General features: G+C 36.6%; 2 protein-coding genes across 9 annotated transcripts in view; one reads left to right on the forward strand and one right to left on the reverse strand.

The window, feature by feature from the left end:
• Positions 1–11,442, forward strand: part of SGCE (sarcoglycan epsilon) — a 33,608-nt gene extending 22,166 nt beyond the window's left edge. For 4 of the 8 annotated variants that reach the window (XM_051802615.1, XM_051802621.1, XM_051802620.1 and 1 more), the window contains 6 exons: positions 2,537–2,748; positions 3,507–3,533; positions 4,237–4,425; positions 6,025–6,068; positions 6,910–6,944; positions 8,660–11,442. In XM_051802615.1, the coding sequence (XP_051658575.1) occupies positions 2,537–2,748; positions 3,507–3,533; positions 4,237–4,425; positions 6,025–6,068; positions 6,910–6,944; positions 8,660–8,710 (558 nt within the window). In that variant the 3' untranslated portion in view covers positions 8,711–11,442. The remainder of the gene's footprint in view (positions 1–2,536; positions 2,749–3,506; positions 3,534–4,236; positions 4,426–6,024; positions 6,069–6,909; positions 6,945–8,659) is intronic. The other 4 variants (XM_051802617.1, XM_051802622.1, XM_051802616.1 and 1 more) reach the window with 3 other exon arrangements.
• A 730-nt stretch (positions 11,443–12,172) lies between these two features.
• CASD1 (CAS1 domain containing 1) overlaps positions 12,173–22,724 on the reverse strand; it is a 28,466-nt gene continuing 17,914 nt past the window's right edge. Inside the window, exons 11-18 of the mRNA XM_051802614.1 lie at positions 22,185–22,304; positions 21,067–21,223; positions 19,442–19,521; positions 18,503–18,604; positions 17,078–17,218; positions 16,485–16,562; positions 15,420–15,512; positions 12,173–14,573 (exon numbers count right to left, since the gene is read on the reverse strand). Of these exons, the coding sequence (XP_051658574.1) occupies positions 14,307–14,573; positions 15,420–15,512; positions 16,485–16,562; positions 17,078–17,218; positions 18,503–18,604; positions 19,442–19,521; positions 21,067–21,223; positions 22,185–22,304 (1,038 nt within the window). The 3' untranslated portion in view covers positions 12,173–14,306. The remainder of the gene's footprint in view (positions 14,574–15,419; positions 15,513–16,484; positions 16,563–17,077; positions 17,219–18,502; positions 18,605–19,441; positions 19,522–21,066; positions 21,224–22,184; positions 22,305–22,724) is intronic.

Below are 22,724 nucleotides of genomic sequence, written 5' to 3' on the forward strand. Positions count from 1 at the left end.
AAGGAAGCTGAAAGGGAGATATTAAATGCTTTTTATAGTGGAAAAAACATATTGAGTATGAGAAAAGTTATTCATACACAAAATTGATTGAATAACTTCAAGTCGTTTCTTCCTATACACTATAAATTAGGAAAGCTGCTAGAAAAACTCGGAAATACTTGTTTTCAAAAGAATATCCAGGTTATTTACATTTTATTGGCCTTCTGTTGAGAAATTGCAAAAGGCACAAGTGTACACAGCAATACTTACCAGCACCTGAAAAACAGCAGAAGGTAGCTAGTCTTTGGGAAGACTTTGTCAAGTCTTCAGTTTCCTCCTCCAAGACAGAAGTAGAACAGAAGTGCAGCAGCAGATGTCATTCCTTTATGGTAAGGTTTTTTAATACTGTCTCACAAACAAGCTCAGGAACGTGGCCTAGGTGAAGCTAGGACCTAGTGAAGAGCTGGCTGGTAGCCATAATCCTAGAATAATTATCAATAATTCCTTGCTATTCTTCATTAATAGCTGGATGATGAAATGGGCTTATTAAATTAAATTTGCAGTCTCCGTGAAACTGAAAGGATCTGCAGCTGCATTGAAGGACCAGATAGCATTCAGAAAGATCTTGAGAAGTTGGAGAAACAGCCTTAGGAAACAGGGTGAATTTTAAAAGGAGCAGCAGAGGTATAGTGCACACAGCAGTGTTCATGCACAATGAAGAGTGGCTGGTTAGGAGTACTTCAGAAAAAAAGGTCTGATAGTAGCAGTGGCTCATAAAGTAATCATGAAGCAGCATTGCCATGCTGGTTTGATAAAAGCAGAGATCACCTTGGGATGTGTAACAGGAACAGGCTCTCAGAGAAGTCTAATTTTCTGCAGCAGCCTATAACTCAACCTTCTTGAATTCAACATTTGTTTTGGCAGCTTGCCACAATAACTGAATTTAAACAGTCTTAGGGGTGTTTACTGTTGCCAGCAGCATTGCTGCTGTAACCTGGTTCATCAGAGGGAAAAGGGAGGCGAGCTTCTCTCTATCTAATCACAGTCTGCTTTTCACAAGGCAAGCCAAGGGGCAGGAATTCTCCTCTGCCATGGGCTGGGAGGGAGTGGAGCTCTATTTCCCATAACCACAACGTAGATAAGTGATTAAAAATACAGCCATCATAACCTCTTCTTCCCATTTTTATGAGGTGACATAGGCAGTTAGCACCAAATCAAAGAGTGGATTCAAGTTTGGGGGTCCCAAATTCTGCAAAGAGGGACAATGTAATAAATGCTTCTTCTTAATGCTGCTTTTTGATAGCTTATTCTCACTTTGTGTGGGGGCTTTTGTCAGTCACATAAAAAGTACATCAATATTTTTTGTGCATTTGTTAGGGTTTGAGATTCAGCTAAGCAGCCAGGTGGAACTCAGGGGACCTAAAAGGTACTGCGGAATTAATGAGTGGAGAATACATAAGTTAACTTTTGTTTTGCAAACTGTGTTGCACTAATAATATACATATATGCGTGCATTTTAGGCTCAGCAAAATTTCTGGCATTCCATGAAAGTCTGTTCATCCATTGCATAAGTTGTTACCTAAAGTGTAAATTATAAAGAAATGACCATAAGTTGCAAGATTTCTCAATGAACAGTCAGACAAAAATTCAACCATGTATGCAAATATATTTGATTTTTATTAATGATCTGAAGAGAGTCTTAAGCCAACACTGATAAAATTTAATAGTAATATCTAACTAAAGATAACAAGAAAACAGAGGCAGAAAGTTAAAAAGTCATCTGGGAAAGGCAGTCAAATGCAATAGGAAATTCAGTAGCAAAACAAGGTTGTATTTTGAGGAACATTAGGTATAGACATAAAAAAATATAAAACCAAAATTACTTGTGACCAGGAATGCAGCCTTCTGAAGGTTAGTTGAATTAAAAAAAAAACCCTTGAACCTCCAACTGATCAACTAAATGCACATCTCCTATTGTGGTGCCTCCTGCACTGGGTGTGTGGGGCAGGCAATGAGCTGCTTAGCCCTCAGCAGCTCAGTTGATGGCTCTTGCTTTTTTGAGCACTGGATGCAAAGCACTGAAGGCTAAGGAGGAGGAAGAAAGTCATAGGTATGTGACTCTCATCTCTGCCACACTCATACAAGAGAGGGCAGTATTGTTATTTAGGAAGACTAGTAAGAAATGGATTAATTCGTCAAAAAGAAATCAGTACTAAAGAATTAGTTTGCACTAGGGATGTTTACTGAATTTTTACTCAACTACTGTTTGTGTGACGTATGCCTGAAATTAATCTGTAAAAACCGTGGTATCTCTGGTAGGCACGAAACAGAGTCATATTATAACATTACTATCACATTGATCAGAAGCTTTCATAAAATGTAAGGTTCTATTGAGTAAAAAAAGTGATTGGATAAAATTGTATAGAATTTGTCTAACATGTAATATGGATCCTTTTATATGTTATCGTTGGTTAGATACTGCCTGTTTTTACATTCTGTTACTTTGTTATTTGATCATCTCTTTTTTTTTCTTCTTTTTTTTTCCCCTGGGTATCAGGTTGACAATACAAAACAAGTTTCCACCTTTCAGGAAGTGATTCGTGGAGAGGGAATATTACCTGATGGTGGAGAATACAAGCCACCTTCTGACACACTGAAAAGCAGAGACTATTACTCGGATTTCCTAATTACACTGGCAGTGCCCTCGGCAATAGCACTGGTGCTTTTTCTAATCCTTGCCTATATCATGTGCTGCCGACGGGAAGGAGTGTGAGTACTTTACCACGCTAATAAGTAACTGTAGACTTTTCTAAGATTATAACGCATAGAGGACTATTTGTTAGAATAATTCCATTTGGTTCATTATAAACCTTTAAAACAGGCCAAAAGATATCTTCTTGAAATGCTGAACTATTTCTCACCTAAGCACATGGACTAATTTCCAAGCAAGTGGACACAGGGCCTTTAGTTGTTCTAGCGGAAAGGTTTAAAATACTCAGCATACGCACAAAACTCCCCAAAATCTCCACATGTGCACAGCTCTCCAAAATGCCCCCAGCAAATAAAATACTAATAAAAGATCATTGGTTCAGGAGGATATTAAGTAATTTCTAAAATGCTAACCTTCATAACATAAACCTGGTTGAGATTAACTGAATTTAGACATACTATAAAAGAAAAACACATAAAAGGAAAGCAGCAAGTAACGTGATTCCTGCCATTTCTTACACAAACTACAATTTCATTTTGTCACAGAATTTATTTTAGCCAGAAGCTTGTTCTTTAACCTGCATTTTCATTTCCCTCTGTGTGTGTGTCTGTGTGTGTATGTCTGTCACCATTATCACATCTCTCTATGTCCGTCCATCAAGGCCTCTTCATAAACCCCGTTACAAATGCTGCCAAGTTGCGTTTAGCAATAACCTTGTCAGCATTCCTACATCATGTACTATTTTCATCATCAGATAGATTTAATGTTCCAACTATCAATGCTATTATTTAATTCATAAATTTTGTTTTGTTTTTAGGGAAAAGAGAAACATGCAAACACCAGAGTAAGTGTCTTCTTTCCTGTTATTTTTCTTTTACCATTTAATTTTCATTCTCAGTAGCTTGTCATGCTTCATACATGTGTGTCATAATCTTCTTTCATTCTCTCTAAACCATGGTTTAATTCATAAATGTGAAAGCTGCTTTTAAATCAGAGTCCTGGCAAGGATAGAAGACCAGAATAAAAAGGGTTTGAAATTAACGACTCATAATTCAAAATAAAATAGTGTTGTTAGAATAAATATGTTAATATGCAATTTATACTCCTGGTTATTGGACTTACCAGCCTGTCTCTTAAAGGCAGTGACCAGGAGAAGAGATATCCTGGAAGGTATCCAGGGTCTATACTATGGAGTGTTTTAAAATTAATTTATGAGCTTTTATGAATCTACCACAAGAATCAGGAGTTAACCAAAGCTTTCATTTTAACTGCAGCAAATAAATGGAACATTAGCCATAAACTGCACAGTCTTGGATCCTATGAGAAATATCTATTCAGGCAGAAAAAATCTAATAGAATAATTACTGCCTTAAAAATTAAATAAAGGCAATATTTATTAATTTAACTATGTAAAGGTACAGTAATTGCTGCACTGTAGAGTCTGTAGCATGTGTCAAAGTCCTTATATTTTTAAGAACAATAATAATTGTAAAAATTGGTAGAGCACTTAAAATATGTATACACTATTTTATTTCCTTTTGACATAGCATCCAGTTGGTCCACCACAGTGCTATACAGAAATCAACCAAAGAGCTTCGTGACATGTCTAAAAACAGAGAGATCGCGTGGCCTCTTTCAACGCTGCCCGTGTTTCACCCGGTGACTGGGGAAATTGTCCCGCCCCTTCACACGGACAACTACGACAATACCAGCATGCCACTGATGCAAACACAGCAGTAAGTGTTGAGATTTTATTTCTTAATGCTCACTGTGTTGCACAATTTAACTGTAGATTCCAGTGCATGTCTTCTGAAATGTGTTTCTTATGGAGGTTTCAGTACTGACTCTCAGTTCAAGATTGCTCTGATGTCTGCATTTCCAGCAGCAAGAAAGGCCTTCTGTTATAAAATTAGATGGCCGGCTTTCAGTCTGAAAGCTTAGCAAGAGGCTTTGCATGGAACAGTTAGATGTGTGAATATTTTGGAGAAAAACTACTTTTGATAGAGGAATCAATTAAAACTGTTCTATTTTAGACACCCTGTCTCTCAACCAATGTCTTTGGAGTTCTGGTATAAAACTACCACCAGGTTGGTGGTAGTTTCATACCAGGAAATCCAGACTTTGTAAATGGTTGGTCATGTACCTGTCACACATGTTTTATGTTTGAAATGTTGATGTTGAACAGAAGAACATATTCCATTACACAGATAAAAAATACAGACCCGTCAAGGAAAACACTTAGAGCTCTCACCCGTTTCCATTGTTGCCACCCTCTCTCCAAGATAGAAACCAGAAAAATACTCATTCCTGTTCTTTAGAGTTCATTTACCAGTAACTTAATGAAGCTACTAAGACAGACCCACACAGTGCTTTGCACACATTCTAGTTTAGACAAGTCCATAGTGCTGTAGCAAAAAGGCATTTCTGGTAAGATTTGCTTGAGGTGCCTGAGGCTGAACAGATCTGAGGCAGTGGTCTCAGAAGTGGTTGGCATTTTTCAATGCCATCTCTACAACACCATCTCTAGCTGGTAGCTCCTCTGCTGGCAGGCCTGCATGGTCCCAGTGGTCCAGTGGCAGCACTAACTAGGCCCTAATTTACACATCCTTGCCCTGAATTCCCTTCATAATGTAGTTCCGTGTTTTCTTCTCCCTGTCCCAAAGCTAAATTCTCCAGGAAGTACAGCTGTATAAATTATTCCTTGTACAACTGCATCAAAGTGCTCTGCCCTGTCTTTTAGGGCTTCTTTATTCAGAATAGCAGTTTTTTATGACTGGGGTGCCAAATCTTGTACCAAAGGCTTTCTTGAGTTGTACATAAAGTATTTATGTGCTTCACCTGTATTCCAACCCTTAATTCCTTTCTGTAAAAACACCTTAATATATGGTAACTGTGAAAACAGACACTGAAGCAGGGCACAAAAATGTAACTTTGCCTTGATAAGTGAACTGGTCCAACCCATAAAACTGGCTGACTGTTCATTCATTCCAGTGTCAATAACTAAGTGGCAAATGCTGTCACCTTTGCTGTACTCATCGCTTACAGAAACCAAACTTTGCTTAACATCAGAAACCCGTGGTGACTCTTGTTACCTCTGGCATTTCACCAAGTCTGAGCCTTTGAACCTAGCTGATAAGTGAAATAATAGGAACTACTTTAGCACTAGTTTTCTTTGTTTCATGGACTTGGCTAACCTTTGGACAACTGTATTTGCATACTGAAAATAGATTATTGCTTCAAAAGCAAAAAAAATGAAGTGTAAATACTCAGCTTTCATCATAAGACAGTTCAGATTTTGTATGGAAGCATTAAAGATATTAAATGTTTTTTTATAGGAACCTGCCACATCAGACTCAGATTCCACAGCAGCAGTGTGCAGGTCAGTACTCAGAGAATACTGTAACTATTAAGTGACTAGTGTGGAGGAATCACTAGTCAAAATGTATACAGTCTATAGACAGTGGAAATAATTCTCAAATATAGTAAAGTATTACAGCATTGTTGTTCCAAATTTTTTTTTTGATGCAGCATTGAAAATTGTGAGATGGGAATGATTGAACAGGTGGGTGAAATTGCTACATTAGGACTCTGCATGAGACCCTGGAATCGGGTACAGCTAAGTTAGAGACCTCGTATAAATAATTTTCTGTTACAACATGAAGCTACAGCCAGATTCCCAAATGTAGTTACATGGTTGGGATTCTCTGACACTCGGTAGGAAACCCAAATTTTTAATTCCCACCAGTACTAGTTAAGCTCTGAAGAAGGAGTTCTTTAATTGCTGTTATTAGACATAAAGGGTCGATACTGGGGAATCTGTGGTGAGGCACATATGCATGCTTCAGGTTTCCCCTGTCTTAGTCATCACTTTTGTGTCTTTTCACAAATGCTCATGCACTGATTGAGGTCAGGAATGCCCTGTCAGACTAAGGCTTGACTGGTCTCTCTACTTGCCACCTCAGGTTTGAGAAAAAGCTACAGCCATATAGCCATGTGAAAGGGGGTAAGAATCACACAGGGAACAGATAGAGGCCAAGACATGATTTTTAAATATTCAAAGAGGTATTTAAGCAAAACACTAGAGAGATACATATGTATTGAACATAATATGGGAACTACAGCTCCAAGTGGAAGATTTCTTTTAACTTAGGAGTTACATAAGCAACTCTTTCTTTTCATTGAAAATCCTTCTTCTTCATTACTGCTTTCGGGGATTAAAGGAGAATTTCGTATGACAACATTTCAAAGATTTGAGGCAAGTATATAATAGATTTTTTTGCCCATGCGGGTTGTTTTGTTATCTGGAAATTAAAAACAGTTATAAAAAGCCTGACTGTAGTTCTGCTAGCTTTGCTATTTGTGTGCTTTATTGCACATATGCTGGAAATGGCTGATGACCCTGGCAGTCAAAGCCTTGATCCAAAGCCTCCAGCACTGGTTTGGGTTGACATTTAGCACAGCTCTTCACACTGACTACTGCAGACATTTAGAAGGCAGAATAAAAATGTCACACAGTGCTACTCTTCTGCTATGACTGTTTTGTTACAAGAATTCCAGTGTGTCTTGCAGTAAAAAAAGATGCAAAATCAGCTGGTAGTGCTGTATGGTGACAGCAGAGAGGAATTTTTGAAAAGGTATGAAATACAAGCTAGCATGGGTTTGGCACTTGTGAGTCGCACTGAAAAACTGCCTAAAAATAGATCTTAAAAATCCTCCTGTGTCTGTATTTTCTGTAGCACATAATTTTTGTAGAATACAACTGTTCTTTCATATTCATCACAGACACTGCTTGTGACGAGCTCTCAGAAATCCGAGGCGGGGGGGGGGCAGGTGTTGGAATGTATTTGGGACAGACAGTGTTTCCTCCTCTCCTCTTAGTTTATAATGACACCTTACTTTGTAACTCAGATGTGCAGGTGAACCTGTAAGCACTTCCATGACATGATGGCATGTGCCTCTTTAGTTTATCTTCTGTGGTATCTTCAGGGTATCTGTGACTCCTGTTGTCATAAGGTTAGATTTTTAGAAAGTTATAATTTAAAACAAAATTCAGCTACTACTAAGTTGTTTTAGTAGCATGAGTACAAACTTAGCAATCAATTTTATTCATCTGTTAAGTAAGAAATTTACAGAAATAAAACACCTGAGGCCAAAAAAACCTAGATTTTCATTGATAAATTTTCTTCCTTTTGTACAGAAAATTCAAATTCCCAGTAATATATTCAGGATTGTTAACATACTATCAGTGACTACTATGAATAAGAAATTTCTATTATAAATATTCAGTAGGCCATATTTAGTAGTTTGAAGAGCAGACCATGGCTAATAACCACTGTCCTTTTCAGGAACTATTTGAATCCCCAATAAGAAATGGTTTTATTTTAACCTTAACTAAAAAGGCAGACTTAATAGGTGACATAATGCTTGGCTATTTCACAAGGTTAAAAGCTAACTGGGAAAGAATTGTGTGAAAGGTGACCACTCACATCTAACGTTTATATTACACTGATGAAAATTGCTACTGGTCTCCAGTATGAAAAGATACATTAAGTTTTGTAGTTGTCTCTCTGTCAATAGTCGGAATTCATGAGGACTGTTTAAGGTGTTTAGATGAGAAAGTTTATAGGGTATAATGCAAAAGACTAAATATTGCATGTACACCGTGTACTGCCTTTTCTGGTTTGTGCTTCAGTCTGACTATGAGGCCTGTTAGATCCCAAACAGAAAGATAAACTCCCAGTTAAACAACCTTTTCCCAGTGTTTTTCCTTCCCAGAAGAAAGCAAGCAAAGCTCTGTCATGTGTGTGTCGTCTCTTGGACCAGGTTGTACTTTTGCAGTGTTTCTCCAATGTGGTTGTTGATAAGGGACTCATAAATACTATTTATGTGCTGTGCTCTCAATTGACAGTTCAATATTGTTGAAGCATCATGTGCCACTGATGGATTATAAAGATTCTCATCTATTTGCAGGTAAATGGTATTCCTGAGGAAAGAAAACTAACAGAAGCAATGAATTTGTAATCAGAGAAGGCAGCAAATTGTCTTACTTCCTTATTTGTTCTGGTTGATGCATGAGTTTTTCTGGTGTATATTGTGCATGCCCACAGTATTACGATGCTTTCAGTGCCAGAGAGTACAATCACTTCCATATAACTAATGTACTGTATCCTTTTGTACTTTGGACATTTTTGACAATTTGTAAACACTGATAACTTTTTATATTTGTTACATTCAGATAATAATCTTTCATATCTATATCTATATGTATTAATAAATATCAAGCTTTATTCTGTCTTGTGATCTCTCCTGAAAGTTTTAACAGGGAAGTCAAAACTTCAAAGGATTTCAGTGTGTTTAATGGGATGATAAAGTTGCCTTATATTTGCACAGGAAAAGCAGTAGTGTATAAGCACAAAAACTTGTGCAATAAGATGAGGCTCAGAAATAGTACTGCACATTTATTAGGCATTAATTTTTTAGAGAATATCAAAGATAATGAGAAAAGTTATTTTTGGAAAAAAAAACCCTAGAAATAAAACCTCAAACAAAATAACTAAAACTACTCCTGATGAAAATTGGATTTCTGTTCTTTTACAAGATATTTACCATATTTGAAAACTTGTAAGCAATAAAACATTTAAAATCTGTCCATTCATTCATCTGGTTATCTTACAAGAAACTGTTGCAAACTACTGTAGGCAGAAATTAATGTGTGCAAATAAAAAATGCTTAATTTTGTTACTGTATACTTGGACTAACTCTTCAAAAAAAAAATCTTTAAAATTTTTTGTGATGTTCGCAATGCAGGTAATTTTTTTGTATCCTCCACGTTCTTTGTTCTTTTTGGAGTACAAAGAGTTGTGGGAGAACAAGCTATCTAATCAACCATAAAAAGGAGTTGATTTAAGACATACTTTCCTGGGATGTGGTTACTTTGAGAGGCATTTGTCCCTGCAGCTGAAAGCTTAAAAATATGGACTTTGTTAAAAGGATCTGTACTGAGGTTTCCATATTTTTCAATAGACAGTGATAATTTATCTCCTGACACTTTTCACAAGATTTTAAATGAGTTTCTGATGCTTCTTTAAATCTTCAAATACAGCATAACACAGGACTTCAGGGTCTGCAGCTGTAACAGCTCACACCAACATTTCTTGGGGTTTTACCTCAAAGCATTGTATTGTTTTAAGCTGACACTTACGCTTTGTCTTTTTTTCTGTAATATTTTCTCTTTCAGAAGCTGTATGCTCATCAGGACATTGCATTGTAAGCAGAAAACTGCGTCTGCTTTAAAATTACTAAATGCTGGCTACATTTCCTTAGCTGAGGTTTGTGGGGTCTCTGCTAAGAGAAATTTGAGTAATTCTGGAATTTAAGACTGAGGATAAAAGGAATTTGTAAAATGAGGTTATTAGAATTTGTAAAAAGACCAAGGTAGTCACTTTTGGTTTTGCTTTTTTTTTTCTTTTTACAGTTATGACCCTGTTCTGTCAAAACAAAAACTTATTTTAATTTTTAAGCAAACGTGTTTATAGGCTCGAACCTGAATGCAGCATCTCAGCAGATAGTTAGAACAAGTCCTGAGCTGCTTTTTAGACAAATTTTGTGCAACAAGTATGATAACTCTTGCAGCAAAGTATATAATCAGTGCTCAGTACATAGTACATACTTGTGTATTGTCAAACCTCCAATGTCAGTTTGCAAAGCTGCCCTGACTGCTCAGCACAGCCCACAGAACTTGGGAGCAAATGCATAGGAATTCCATAGGAATCCTGCTGGTGGTTGTTAGACCAGGAGAGGTAGCTCAAGCTACAGGCATTAAAGTTGAAAAATTAAGGCAGTTTCTGAAACAGTTGGAATAAAGAGCCATTCCTACTCACTTTCAAAGTGACATCCATCACACCTTGCTAACTCATCCAAAAGGTACCAGGGAAGACTTCCCCAGTCAATCAGCTTCCTCAGAGACATGTCCCCCCCCCCTTCCAGCAGCTTGCATGGTTAGCAGGGAAAAGTGAATCACAAAACTGCACACTGAGGCTTATAGTAAATTAGACATTTACATCTTATACTCAAGCTGTGAAAAAAAAAATTGAGTACAATCAGCATTTCGTTTCTGTTAGTTTATACTACTGTTTTCAAATGTATGAGCTGCCAGTGTTTTGGAACTGAAATGAATGGAATGGATTTTAAATAATGGTTTTTAATGCAACCTAAGACTGAACTTTGTAAATAGTATTGGGTTTGGATCATAACAATTTCTGGTAACTTGAGGATGACATGACAATCAATGAACTACCAGTTGAGCTGCTCCCACCTTATTTGTATTAATGTAACAGTGCCAATATATTTAAGGAAATGTCTCACACTGTTATGTACATGCATAAAAAATTAGTTTGTAGCAGTGGAGGTTCCACCTATTTTGAAAAGAATCTGATGATGTAGGTGACTCGGGTATTAAGAATACCTGACCTATTTTATGACTGAAAGCTTCATTTATCTGAGGTAAGTTTAATAACAAATTATTTATTTTTACTTATTAAAACAATTATTCTGAAAGCATAGATTTATAAAGCTGGTTAAAGACACTTAATGGCTAAAGAATTAATTAAGACAGTAAATTCACAGCCTCTTTTAACCTATGATGGCAGTATGAACTGATATTATATTAAGTTGCAATCAAATTAAATAGAAAGCCCTGCCGCTGTCTTTGTACATATCTGAAATGTAAAATCTAATAAATAGGAAAACATGAAGGAGTGAAGTTGTTGCCTGGTTAATTTACAAAATGATGCCTAAAGAACACTGTGTTACAGCTGTTAACATTACTGAAACAATACTGGATGGTCGGTGTCTGAGAACTGGGGTGGAGCTGATGGTGCAGGGTTTGTTTAGCTGGGGGCGATGCCTAAGCAGGTGTCATGACTAGAAAGGATGGAGAGTGTTTGCAGCACTTAGTTCAGGTGCCTGTGTTAGATACTATCTCCCTGATTATACACGGAGCTCTGGGGATAGGAACGACCACTGCATCCTTTGCTCAAGGAGCCCCTTCTATTTAGTATGGGATTTAAGTAGCTCAGTTAGAAGCTAAATTCCTTAACCCAAACGAATCTTAAAGATGGGTTTGGTTTCTTGATGTTGCCAGACCAAAGAAAACCCAAGTCAGTTCCTGTCCTTTCCTGCAGAGCTGTGCCTCAGAGTTCCTGCCTTCTAACCTGGGCAGAAAAGTGTTCTGCGCCTCCACTGCAGAATTCTGCTGAGGACACCTGAGCTCCAGGGTGGTTTTGGCTACTGGAACTCTAATTTCATCAGAGCAGGGACAGTGCCATTTACTGCAGAAGAATCTTTCTTCCTGCGTTGCATCAGACATAATTTGTGATACAGTGAATACCTCGAAGTAACGGTATCCAGAAGTGCAGAGCTCTGGAGAAACTGCAGTACTAAACTGTGATTCCAGGCAGGCTGAACAGTGAACCGAAGTGCAGCTCGAGTCAAGCAATAAAAAGTTTTTACTTAATTGATGCTGCTCCCATTACAAAAATAAGCATCCACAGCACATTTATTTAATGTTTAAATTACTTCATATTTTTACATAACCTGAAAAGAAAATATATTTATCCCACATACAGTAATAGTAAACAAGTGCATTATTTCAAACATTAAAAATAAATCTTTTAACCAAGTCTGTACAACAGATAAATAGAATTATATCTACAATACTTAAGTTGTGAAGAACAAAACAAAAGTTATCCCTCAAACTCACAGTTCCTGTTGCTCAAAATACTGGCATAGATGAAGGTTATGCATGCTATCCCTGTCTACGGTGTTCACCTACACCCTTTCCTTCAGTCACTCATAGGTATTTTTTGAGGAGGTTTAACTTCCCAAACATCAGGAGTAATGCACACACAGAACAAACAGCTGAGTATCTTTCCAATAGCTTTAAAATAGCTGGCAGGCTTAGTAAAACTGCTGAATTTGGGGCAAGTGAATGATTGATTTTTAGTGTTTTTATGATGAAAACTCTTAAAACAGTTTTAAAAGAAAACTGTTCTCCACCAAAAAAAAAAAAAAAAGTTGAAGCCATTCTCACAAATTTTCTTTTGCACTCGTTCATGGCTGCAAGTTTGAATTCAATGTTTTACCTGGAATAAGATCAAGAACATGCATGGGATGGTAAATATGGTACAAATTAGGAGTCATGTTGTTTATAATTATACATAATTGCACAACATGCTTGGAAAATAATACTGTGCTCATGTTTTTTGAGTGCTAACAAAGAATCAGGAGAAGAATAAAATGAAAAAGCAACTTAAGGTCAAACTATTACTTGAATCAAACCCACAAACAGGAAGAAATGTCCATAACTTCACTGATAAGTAGAATGTAAACAACAGCATGTCACTGCCACACTGAAGGACTATTTCTTTTAATTTTAGGTTTTTTTTCTAAAGGAAAGAGTTAATAAGAAAGATGGGCACTGCTAAAAAGGATGGGAAAAAAGGTTCCTCCAAACAGCTGCAATCTCATTTCACTTGTAATTCTGAGATTCAACCATCTGCATGGAACAAAGATGACCACTCAGTACCTTCTCCTCATACCAACAGAGTGGCTTGCATCCTTGACTTGCATCCTTTTAAATGAAAATATTATTACTGGATAGAATATGGCACCAGTTCCCTAATGAGACCTAGTTCAAGGTCACCTACAAACTCAGTGAAAGCTTCAGTGATCACCATCTCTCTGTTCTCCAATTTCCTTAAGATCTGATGGAGTGGATATGATGTGATTTCAGTTGAAAAGGTGTTCCAAAAATTCTCCATCTTGAACTCAGTCTCTGAAAATTATTCATCTGTTTGTTCATGGGGGTTGTACAGAGAATTACACACAATTAGATGAATTAGTGGAAAATTTATGGAATATCAATTTTAGGGGGAAAAAAAAATCAAATTTTCTTTATAAAAAAATTTAATCTCAGAATTCACCATATTTGTGAAAACACCTTAAATTTCTAAAAAAACTCCCATAAAACATTACGTAAACTTGTATATAATCTTCAATCACTCAACTGATGATTACTTTTTATTTCCATTTATAAAGGGCTGCATATAATATGTACTATTTCCACCCGAAATACTGATTTCTAAACAAAAAATTACCCTTTTTGTTCAGAAAAATGCCCTGGTTTCACATCAGCCAGAAGGGGCCCTTCCGAAGGATCCCAGGTTTGCTCAGTTTTGTTCCTGCTGGGAATGATGGCAGCACGTGCGACGTGTGGGCCGCACGCCCGGAACACCCGCTCTTCACTCGGCTCCCACAGTGCCGGCTCAGTCCCGTGAGACGCCCATGGTGCTGCTAAACCACCCTCACTTCTTCGTGTCACGTTTAAACAGATATGTAAACAGAAACATACATCCAGTAGAAAAGACTCATTTTCACATGCAATTCTGTACAGTGCACTCTTGTTTCTCAGATTATTTGAGAAGGCTGTTTCCACACAAAATATGTACATTTGCGCTATATACATTTTCCACACGCTTAATTTAAATGTCTTCTTGTACCTCCAGTTGAGAATTTTTGTTCAGGCACACAAACAGTAAACCTGAAGAAAGTTTCCAAGTTAATGCCTTGACTGATCTTGAATTGCTGAGAAGAGGTGTAGTCCAGAAAAAAATCCAGCTATGCATAGCAACCTTTTCAGCAGAGTTGAGTTATCTTTAGGAACCACAATCTGTGCTAGATCATTAGTGATCTGAGAAATTTCATGTGCCACACACACAAATATAAAAGTGCTGACAAGAACATTAAACATTGGATATCCAGGAATGAGCACCAAGATCCCCTTTGTGTCTGCTGCCAGCCAAATATGGTATTGGCAAATGAAAAGCTAAAAGAAAAAAGAAGGTGTTTAATAGTATTTATAAATATTTTTACTTACCTAAAGCCATATAATTATTACTGTTGCATCAACTGACATACTTCTGTTTAAATCAGAAGTTGCATTCCACGTCTTCACTATAAGACTATGAGCTTGTTAGAACACACAGTGAAATGGGTTTGCTTGGCCCTTAACCAAATAAGGCTCCGAGGAGCATGGGATACATTCTGTCAGAGCAGAGGAAGAATCCACCTCTGCTCAGTTACTGTCTCTCTGGTGAGGGTCTGAACTAACAAGCCTAAAAATAAGAGATAGTGCTTCAACTGATGAATGCACAGATCCCTGCAGTTGACCAGCACCTAAAATTCATCAGAAATTGGAAGAATGGAATGTGATCCTTTAAAAAAAACCCACAAAATCATGTATTACATATACATTGTTTGTAAAGTTACATTTGTTAATTATTCACAAAAAGCTTTCTAGGGCAAACACATTTATAAGTCTACTTACACTAGTAAGTATAATTCATGCTGATTCTTCAACTGGCTTAAATTTTTATCTTCCAACTCCATACATCTCACAGCATACTCCAGCATTAAATCCCCACCCTCCCAACCTTAAATCACTCCGTCCCCCAAAATAGCACAAGAATTAACTTGCTACTGTGAGACTGCTATTTCAGTTGTGATTTTTAAGTGTAATAGAAGCTATAATGCTAAAAGAGGTCAAACACCACAGCATGGTATTGAGTAAACCAATAAATGTTTTCACTATGTGTTATATGAAGATTTAGATAATAAAACATCCTTACATTTCTAAGTTTCAGTTCACTGTAGTTCTGGTCATTCTACTTACCTCTAAAGAAATTTTGCCAAACCAGGCAAAGAAGGAGCTATACACAGATCGGACATAGCCAGGAATGTTCCTGATGAGGATGAAAGCTAAAATCTTTTTTTTTTTTTAAAAAAGTAAAACAAAAAAAAGCAACTGTGGATGACAAGCCAATTACAAACAGATAAAAGGTTTATTCATATTTACTGCCTGAAGTGAACTGCTTCATGCATTAAAATTTTTTTAATATCTAATATCTATCTAAACCAAACAAAAATCCATGCAGTTTATACTTAACAAAGTAGGCATTGAAACTGAAAATCTCTTACACACATTCTTAAAGCATAGCAGGTCACATTTACATCTCCAGCAGAATCATGGCCTTGATGTTGACAGCTGTTACTATACGGTTACTAGGCATGGCCACAAAACGTGTTACACCATGCCAGCCTAAAATAAAAGTGGCCACAAATCTGAATTAACCCTCAATTTTTAAAGACAGGGTGTCAGGATGGACAAATTAATATTAAAAAATTAAGTCATGTGTGCTGCCTTTCAAGAGAGCAGGACAAACTACTAAGAAAAAGAAACAGAGGGCACAGAATCAGACACCTGGTGCTTAGTGACGCAGGGGACAAAGCAAGAGGAAAATCTAAATTTAAAAAAACCACATGCATGCCCCTGTGGCTCACCTCTTCTCTGCCTAAAAGTGACTACAGGGTCCCATAGGTTGCTTCCTACAGTAATACCTCACAAACAGTCATGCTTTCCTACAGTTGCCTTCTTTTCCACTGCTACTCAAATAGTCAAAAGTTGGCTGTGGACTGAAACGGTGCCTATGAAACCTACACTAGGGACATCCAGGTTAATCAAAAGCACAGTCACAGTGTCCAATTTCAGTGCTTAAAGGCAATGAAAAACTGAGCAATGTCATTAAACCCTTTTTCACTTTCAGACATGAGAATGAAGTGCAATATCTGACATTCCATGCTAAGGCACAAATATATTTAAAAACAGTTTAAAACCAAGACCAAATAAGAACAGACTAGATTCTATGACTGTAATGAAAAGGACTATAATTAAAATTACCTGCACCACAGAAACAGAAGGATGTAGCTCATTGCACTCTGTCTTGTTTTTACAGCTACTAGCCCAAATAGAGTAGGTCTAAATGATATAAAAAAAAAAAATCAGTCTGTGTAGCAATTGTATGTAACATTTAAAAATGAAACAAGAGTATGGTATTTTGAGTTGCTTTAGTGGTAATTTGTTCACTAAGATGGGAGACACTAGTAGAAAAACCCCCTACATTTGGCTTAGTTTTGTGTCTCAAATTCTTTGCAACTGGTGAATACTATACTTATTCATACAATTTTTTTCATCACAAATAAAGAAGCAATTAAGGGTGGAGATCAGAGCTGCATTATCTACCATTTTATTTTTATGATGCAATTTTCTTGTAACCTTTGCAATTAACTGAAAGAGTGATGATGTTTTTATCTACAGTTGACTGAACAGAAAAATATTTTAATGAGTAGATAGGTAGGGCTGTACAGAAAAACACAGCTGAAATATCTCCAGATCAAGATTTCATTTCTTAAAGTATTTTCTAAACAAGAACTTCAGAATATTTATTTAAATATTTACAAACCTGATTATACTAGGTTATAGTTGGTACGTACCAAAAAGGAGACAACTGAAATAAATAATAAAACATTTGAAACTCTGTTGGAGAAAAGAGGATCTCCTTTTCCTTCTGATATCATCTGACGTTTCTGCAATGCCAGATAAATAAAAGCAAACAGCATCCCATGAAAAACCACCTGTAAAAGACGAATAGAATGCAAAGAGTATTTCATGGCCTTTACAAGTACTTAGGTACAAACACTTAATAGAAATGCTTCAAGATAAACTATTTTTAAAGCTACATTTCAAAAGGTCCTTACCCAGATTTACTGAAGCAAACAAAAACAGACTTTCTACACTAGGTAGTCATAAACTGCATTTTTAACTACAAAAACTACAAACTACAAAAACCCCCAACTTTTACTAATGCTTCAGAGAGCATTAAAGACAAGACAATGCTTGTCAAGTCTTGACAAAGCTTGTCAAGAAGCTTTCAAGTACCTACTATCCTCTCTGCAATCGGTGCCAACACTGAAAAAGGCTTTCTCTGGGGAAAAACCACGAGTCTCTGGCTTTCTCCCAAGTTGGCAGGTGAAAACATTCAAGAAGCAGGACAAGTGCTTCCCTTTCTCACAGACACAATTCTTCAACAGAGCGTTCTGCCATCTTACGCCAAGTCCTCATTAGCTGTCAGCACCAGGCTGTTTCAGGCCCATGTGGTGCTTCTCTTCTGTGTTTATTTTAAGCCTTCCTGGGTCCACAGCAACAAGGCTCCGAGTCCAAAACAGCACGTGCTGCTGCTGGGGGCAGCCCAGGGTGTGACAACAGTGTGCTCCCCAAATTCCAGCTACTGAAGAGCCCCAGAGGGAAAAGCATGCAAGTGATCCCATTAAGTGTAAGTTTAGCAGATAAATGCTCCCATCTTAGAAACTGCATTTACCTTTATCAAGAAAGCAAAAGAAAAGAACCCGAATGTCTCCCAGTTCTATTCCCCCACACTGTAGGGTCAGTAACTGGGAAAAAAAGCACTTTCCCCCTGGAAAACCATTAAAAAGTATGTGCAAGAATAGTTTGGTTTGGGCATCCAGACCCTGATTTTAATCTTTTCTTAAAAGAAATACATCCTTAATTGATACAACTTGCAAAAAGTATTACTAAGAAAGCTACCACAACAGCCTGAAGTGCTACAGGTGTTAAATTTTCACAGTAAAATTTCTGAGATAAGACAAATCTAGGACACTTTATGAATTTATTTTTTAAATCCAGAAGCAAATAAATCAACTTCCTTTTGCAACTTCTTTTAAGCAAGGTTTTGACAGACATTTGCAGAACTAAGATGAATGCAGCTCAGTCTTTTATAAAACAATGGGGTAAACTCCTGTTTTCTCTGGAGGAAAGGAAAACAACCCTCCCTCCCCTCCCCCCCCCCATTAAAAAATACACTTAAAAGACCAGTATAAATTTATGCAAATGTTACATACATAGCGATCCAGCTTCCACCTAAACCACCATTCATAGACATTCCCATTCAGTTCAAAGCACTTGGACAATGGCCAAAATGAAAATATCTTCTCAAATGTACCCTGTAAAAGATAAACATGGCAAATGCTTTAACTTGGATCTCAACTGTATTTACTAAATTTAAATCAATACGCTGTCTTTAATGTTATTTCATCCCTATTTCAATGGTTATGTGGCATTAGCAAAATTACAGGGTTCCTTGGAAGTTTTTCCACACCAAAAAAAAAAAAAAAGAAAACAAAAAAACTTCTTCACATGAGAGAGGGTTTCAGTTTTGCCTCCCATAAAGCTATTGGCACATCTTTCATTTTGTACTGCTGACTTAAAGGGAGAGATCCACTGATACACTGTGATAACAAAAACACACTCTACAGAGGACTACAGTACAAAAGGCTTAAAACCAGTGAGGGATTAAAACCACACAAACTCCCCTGTAAGATCCTAGAGTGACAAACTCTGCCCTGATTTCTGTCAGCTGTACTGACTGCATGCAGTAAGTCCCTAATTTAGCCTGTGAACCAGGCTTTTGATGTGTCTCTCAGAGACATCATATCACCACACATATCACCATATGCTGCCAAATATCAGGAACTTTAAGCACATTAAAAAACCTCACCCCAAAACCAAAGCAGAGACCCTTGTATTTATTACATTTGTAGTAGTAGTAGTACACAGAAAATGTGTCAAGATAACAAAGCAATGAGTAAGATACAGAATTGAGTTTTTTTCCAGCATCCAAACCAGTTCAAATACGAAAAGAAACCAAAAGGTTCTTTTTTCCTTTTTTTTTTGATTCTGTATTTATGATACTGGAGCAAACATACAAGTTATGAGCACATTAAGAAGTAGAGACAGGCAATAACACACTCTAAGGTCATTAATAGTCAAGATTTACAAACCTGAGAATATGACAGAAAATATATACATGTCAGTAAGCATATCAGTTTCAGCAGTAAACCAAAGTGCCACAGGCAGTTCCCTGAGGAAAAAATAAATTAATCATTATACTGTCATTAATTTTTCAATGGCAAAAACCCAGGACACATTAAATAATAATTGCCAATTATTTAATGTAGCTGTGCTTTGTAATAGATCCATTCATAAATAAACATTTAAATATTGCCAGCAATATTTTATCGCTATTTACATTTAAATTTTACTTTAACCAATTAAAATAAACATTCACAGCAATTAACAACCTATTAATCCTAAATTGAGCCTCATGTCTAAGACAGGGACAACATACATACAGGAAGATGAGAATTTAGGTGTTCAAACAGAAATTGTATTTTAAAACCTCTGCTTTCCCAAACACTCTGCACAGGCAGTCCTTACTCTAGGTGAATGTAAATAAATAAATATATAAAAACACCCAACAGCTTTTGTCATGTGAAACAAATAGAGAAAATATTATTAAACTTTGTGGAACTGGTTGTACTCCAAAGCTCAACTTCAGGTTATTAAGGACAAGTATCTTGTTAAAAGAAGCCTGAGAAACTACTCCTCAAAGCTGTCGACTGATATTAAGCTCCACCTAAGCCTCAACACTGCAACAGAGATAATCTCCCTCTCCTGCCATATAAATTGGCTGTAAACAGGGACATAAACGACTGAAAGCTGACATTGAAAGATTTTCTAGTTTCACAGTACACTATTGCTCCGAAGCACACACAAGTAATTTCTCTGTTTCTGGAACAGAAGTGCCTTTGTACTTAAAGAAAAATAAAATTGAAGCTATTTGCCTTTGAGATACCATGTAAAACTACTTTTAAGTGTATTTTTGCAGCATCTATTCCTAGTACATATTTGGTATAATTCACTGTCATATCTGCAGAATATCAAATGGAGATACTCCTCCATCCATAGGGAAAGAGGATTTAAGACTTCTAAGGTTGTAGTTCTAATTTAGGTGAATTAAATAATAAGCATTTATGACATAATGACAGCTTTTTCAATGAATAGCAACGCATAATGTAAACTGAGATTTCACGTAAATTTTTATTTAAAATACTTTTATCACAAGACATAATAGCTGACTTAATCTAAGATACTAAGACTACAAACCCCATGTTCGTATTTGGCCAGATACGGCAGAACTGGGGCTCAAGATGGATGAGACACATTGGCAAAGCAGAACAGGAAAGTCTAAACACTCCCTGTTCACATTAGTGAACCTATTAGTACCTATTAGCCCGGGACAGACACAGTCTCAGCAAGCACAGACAGTGCAAACTATGGTTTTAATTTGCATTCGGTAATATTTCAATTCCTGATAAAACACATTTCTGATGATCAAAATCTATTAAAAAGTATTCTAATGTGACTGCAGCCAGAGGCAGAGTTTAGTTATCACCTGTTAACTTTTTCAAATCACATAATTCATCTATGACAAACTGTATTTCTGTGAACAGCTGTGCTGTGCTGCAAAGAGACTGAGATCTATTAATAATGCCATTTTCTCTATGATTATCACTGTAGTAACATGAAAATGTTTTACAGCAGAAAGAAAAGAAAAAAATCTTACCATTTGCTTTCTTCTGGACAATCTGAGGCCATATAGCTAAGGTAGCATAAATGATCATAAACCAAACAGTGACTAATGGCACAAAGTAGTAGAACTGGTAAGGTCGGTCCATCACTATGCACAGTACCACAACCAAGAAATTGAGACGAAATAAAACCTGAAGGGTGTCAGAGAAGAGAAGACAGAGGATATATAAACTGGGAGGCAAAGTGAGAGATGTAGGGCACATGTTTCTTTAGCACTGTACAAAAATATCTACATATTTACATCTCATGGGGTGATTATATTCCAGTGGAAACATGGGCAAGTATCTCAGGGAAGATCAAAAATGCAATGTAAGACTGCAGGCTGATTCTGTGGTTCTGGACCTGTCCTACACTGCTTGGGTAGAGATTGCAATGAAAATAAGGTTAACCAGACCTGACTATTTCCCAGGCTGAGGACCAAGTATTCCAGTTGCTGGATGCTGTTAATCTCTCTGCTTTCACTCCCACAGCTACCTGGGCTAGCTCAGTTAAAGCGAGGTAATGCCATTATCAGCACTGCAATCAGGCTGTAGACATACATTTAATAAGCACAATGACCTGAGTCACATGACAGTGTAACACTTAACAGCAATAAAAGACACATACTAAAAAAAAAATAAATGTAAACTGCTACAATACATGCTGCAAAAACGTGGAGGAAAGCCACGAAACCAGGTACGTTTCCCAGTATTGTTATGGTGTGAAAATTAGTTTTCTTTAGTAATAAATGTAGCTCCAATACACCATCTTTGGAAGCCTGCCTGGATCATTACTTATATATTAATATATATTGTAAATTGATACTGCAATGGAACCTCCATTGCTATTTATTAGAAAATATTTGTCTTGATATTTTAGAGTATACATACTTACATTTTCTACATTGTAAGTACCATTTATACGATTTAGTTTCGTATTAGATAAACACTACTGACTAAACAGATCAGATTACATAGACACAACAGCCATTTTTACTGTGCAAACCTTTTTTAAGTGATCTGATATCACATCATTTAGGGAGGATGGATATATTATGGATATTTTGCTATCTAAACAGATTTCTTTATAAAAACAGTAAGTAGATATTCTTACCTGACACACTCTGTATACACCAAAGTCTCCTTTTATCCAAAAATATGAGAAGTGCCCATAACCTGTTTGGAACAGATACGCAGCAACCAGAACTCGAATGTGCATGTACACAGGCAAAAACTGTTGAGAAAAATAAAGTACCTTTTATTAATGGCCACGTAAATGCTTTTGGATTTCCTTTTCCCACTTCTATTTTATGATTTTTCTGCATTGTAGTAAATCAGATTTAACTAAGGAAAGAAACCCTATGGTACATTTCCCTGTTTCTTACTATGCTCTTCTGGTGCCCTAACCTCTTTGATGTTAAAATCATTTTCTCCTATTTATTGCTCTATACTTTCCATATTCTAACTACCAGTTAAGAAAGACTTAAGAAGGGTTCTTTGAAAGCTCACCTTCAGCAGTTTCAATTCAGAATATAAAAAAGAATCTTGCTAGAAATCAAAAATAAATTAATGTAATATTCTACATAGAGGAAAGAAGTACATTTTTTCACTGGTCAAGTAATGTATATAATGCTTTTATCAATCAAGTCTACAC

The sequence above is a fragment of the Manacus candei genome, unplaced genomic scaffold, assembly GCF_025592945.1.
Source record: "Manacus candei isolate 608988 ecotype Guabito, Panama unplaced genomic scaffold, ASM2559294v1 h1tg000056l, whole genome shotgun sequence".
NCBI classification, from domain to species: Eukaryota; Metazoa; Chordata; class Aves; order Passeriformes; family Pipridae; genus Manacus; species Manacus candei.